We start from the raw sequence: 3,752 nt of genomic DNA on the forward strand, positions 1-3,752 counted from the left end.
TTCTCATTTAAAGTAATGGACCTATCGTTTTCTATATCTTGCTAGAAATCTCTAAGTGTTGTATTTTGGCCCCTGTATATAGGTATGCATACGGCAGCTTGATTAATATGTGAGTCTGAATTATTGAGGGCTTTATTACGTAATACTTAATGATATTCAAGTGATTTTTCGGCTTCCCTTGCCCTATAGTACTGTTTTAGTAACTGTACATTTGTAGCTACATCAGCTGCCTTGTTAATATCCGTAGTGTATAATCCATTACAAAGAATTTTTAAAAATAAAGAAGGTAACAATAAAAAGTTAATAAAATAAAATAAAATAATACCAAAAAGATAAGAATTTGTATTCGATCGAAGCATACTTTAATTAAAACAGAAGGCTTAGGTCTTTACAAGATGCCAATTTGTTACATCTAAACTTCTAGGTGAATGGCGAAACTGTTAGATTTGTTCTACAAACGAAAAAATTTAATTTTTGTTCGTCAGAAAGCAGCTGTCGGCCCTTATTTGCTCTTAACTGTTTAAATTTATATTTTATGTCATGCAGTAGTTGTGTTTCTTATTCATCTCTATCTCACGTCGTTGTAAAGGTTTTTTGGTCATACGTTATCTATTCAATTTTTGCATGGCATTTAATTTATTCCCGAAAGCTAAAATTATGTTTTTATTAATAAGTATTTGAATCTTGAAATATTCAATTAAAAAAAAAAAATTTGATCAACAACCAAGTTTTGTCTTATCTGATGATTTAAGATAACTCCCTTGCGAAAACCTACTGAATCAAATATTTTTCGTTTAAAAGATTTTGATCCAGTGAATCAAACGGTGTCCTTGTTTATACTCCAAGTGGAGAAAAATCTCGAGATATTTTAGCTTAAAGTTGTACCTTTCACACGAGTTTATATCGCAGAGCATCAAAATATCAACTTTACAAGCATTTTCTAACTCACAATAAGAAGTCTGAGCAGACAAATTATGATGCACTTGTACAAAATCTCTGTTTTTCTCAATCCTGTCATGTAAAATGCTGGTAATAAGGCATTTTACAAAGATATTTGCCAAGAAAGACATGAAAATCAGCTTCATGGTTATAGATGACAGACGGTAGCAGAATACCAACACTTCTGTACGTATATACGTACACACGCACAAGTGAAACTCTCCTACTTGACTAGAGCAGTAGAAAAAGGAGCTACCTTTATTTGTTTGATAAAGTCAGAACTAACTGATTTTACAAGTACTATTAGTTATGAAGGTTCAGATTCGCATTTACAATATTCTTACAATTTATAGTTTTTCTTAACTTAGCTAACTTCAATTTTCAACGTTGGAATCTAAGTTAATGGTCCGTTCTTTTTTGTATATCTGTTATACGACATGAGATGTCCTACTGATATTATTATGTTGTAATAAGTCATAATTCTTGCTGTCATTATTACTAGAAAAAAATTAAAAGTTCTAATTACTTGAATTATTTCCCATACTGTGTGTGTGTGTGTTTGCGTGCGTATATATGCTCAAAAACAATTTTTATGGTACTTTACAGGTGACCAAGCATTGGCGATTAACAACCCCACTGCTTTTAAGTATTATTGACTGATAAAATACTTTCATAGGTAAGCAAGCGTCAGCGATTATAAGTTTGATTAAAAAACAGCATTGCTTAGTTAATATATATGTGTTCTCCGGCAAGGAAGCATTAAATACTAAAAATCAAATTCTTTTTTAAGCATTATTTATTACATCATTTCGTTGGACAAGCACCGTAGTTATTATAAACTTAACTGTTATCTTGTATTTATCATTAATAAAACGTTTCCTTAAGCAAGAAAGCATCTGGAACAATTAAATAAATCATTGTTCAGTACTTTTTATTCATTATTTGTTTTCTCAGGGAAGCAAGCATCACTTCTTAGAAGCCCACCCTTTTTAAGAGTGATTGATAAATAAATTTTTCCTTAAGCAACAAGCAGCAGCGATCAAAAATTCAACTACTCTCAATCTTATTCAATAAGCAATTGTTTTCGTAGGCAGACAAGTTTCTTTAGTTTTGAAAATAAGCTTTATTGGGACCTTAAAGGCTTTTATAGCTACAAAGTTTACACATATATAAATTTAAATATTTAATTTACATTCCTCTAGAAATTTACAAATTTGTCTGAAAGCCTTAAAGTTAGGATCATACAGGAATTCGTCACAATGAAACGGGGGGAAGTAAGCTAACTCAGCCAAACTGTTGTACAAGGTAATTCTCGGAACATCGTATAGATGGCACTGCCACATGACATGATCCAAATCTTCATTGGAGTCTTTACATTTACATTTCGATTCATTAACAATGATAACTCTCGCTAATGACGCAGCCAGATTGTAGTGATTTGCGCGACAGCGATTTATCGTGACGATAAGACTCCTTGTCAGGTTTATGCCTTTAAACCAGGGAGTAGATCTATCGTTGTAAAATTTTTCAAAGAATAACTTTCCTTTTTCTTGACCGGCCTCTAACACCCACCTAAGTGTACAGTCTTTGGCCTCTTTCTTAAAACTAGCTTTGAGATCAGAAAATGGTACAGCCTTGTAATCACAATGGTTAAACATAGTGGCCAGCTTATCAACCTCATCAGCCCTCTCGTTCCCTGGAATGCCAAGGTGGGCCGAAATCCACGTAAACTTAATGGTACCTAAGGTATCAGTAGACAAGAATTGATTAATTAGGATCTTGAGTTTGTCTAAGAACGGGTTGAAAAGCGTATTAAAGGTGGAAGATTTTAAAGCTTGCAACACACTAAGGGAGTCCGAGAGAACGAGAAAATCTGATGTAGGTTGAGTAAGTGCAATATTCACTGCTTCACACATAGCAATGCATTCCGCAGTGAATATGGAGGCCTTTTTAAAAACGTTTTTGGCAACTTCCACATTAAGTGCCGAACAGACAGTGGCCGCACCCGCGTGATCATTTCCCAGAATTTTGCTGCCATCCGTATAAATACGAACCTTCCCAAGGCTCTGCAACCAAAGGGAAAGTGCATCTCTAGCCTCCGGTTGGTCCTGGTAGATTTTACCTGTGTCAAGGTCTATATCGTAAACCTTGTGATTCCAGGAGGATTTAGGTTTAGTAAAGTTAGTAGGGCAAATATGCCCTCTTAAAGACAAGACACCAGAGATACACTCCCCCAGGAAGTAAGACCCTTTACCAGGAAAAGTACTAAAAGAGTTGTAGAATTCAATGATCTTGTTATACAGGTATACATTTGAGCCCGCCAAAACCTTAGAAACATGAGTTTTAAGTAGGAACTTGATGCGTTCTTTAACAGTTAACATTTTAGATTCAGCAATCAGCACATTATTTGGAGTAGAAATACGGTATCTATATGCAATACGGATGGCAGCATTTTGGATTCTCTCAAGCTTTAGGGAAATAGAGTGGTTGTAGACATAGTATGCAATAGCACCGTATTCCAAAATTGACTGGACATAACTTTTGTACAAAGTAATCAGCAGTAGTGGATCACTGCCCCACCATGTACCGCAAAGAAACTTAATAATTAGTAAAGGTTTATAACATCGGCATCTGACTGAGTCAGTTTGCTTCTTAAAGTTTAGTCTATAATCAAAATAAATACCTCAGAATTTAACAAATTCAGATGAAGGGACTTCAACGACATTAACATTAATAGCTACGCTTCCAGGTACAACGTTTTTTTTATTGAAGTGAACCAACACAGTTTTACCAGGGGCAAGATCTAAGCCAAC

General features: G+C 34.4%; 1 protein-coding gene across 1 annotated transcript; it reads right to left on the minus strand.

Moving 5' to 3' along the window:
- Window positions 1-2,114: 2,114 nt before the first annotated feature.
- LOC149374112 (uncharacterized) lies at window positions 2,115-3,320 on the minus strand. Its single transcript, XM_089594464.1, has one exon. It carries the CDS (start codon window positions 3,318-3,320, stop codon window positions 2,115-2,117), a length of 1,206 nt encoding a protein of 401 aa, XP_089450590.1.
- Window positions 3,321-3,752: the final 432 nt, after the last annotated feature.

The sequence above is a fragment of the Copidosoma floridanum genome, unplaced genomic scaffold (assembly GCF_036245765.1).
Source record: "Copidosoma floridanum isolate Cflo_tuat_1 unplaced genomic scaffold, Cflo_Japanese_pri ptg000021l, whole genome shotgun sequence".
NCBI lineage: Eukaryota > Metazoa > Arthropoda > Insecta > Hymenoptera > Encyrtidae > Copidosoma > Copidosoma floridanum.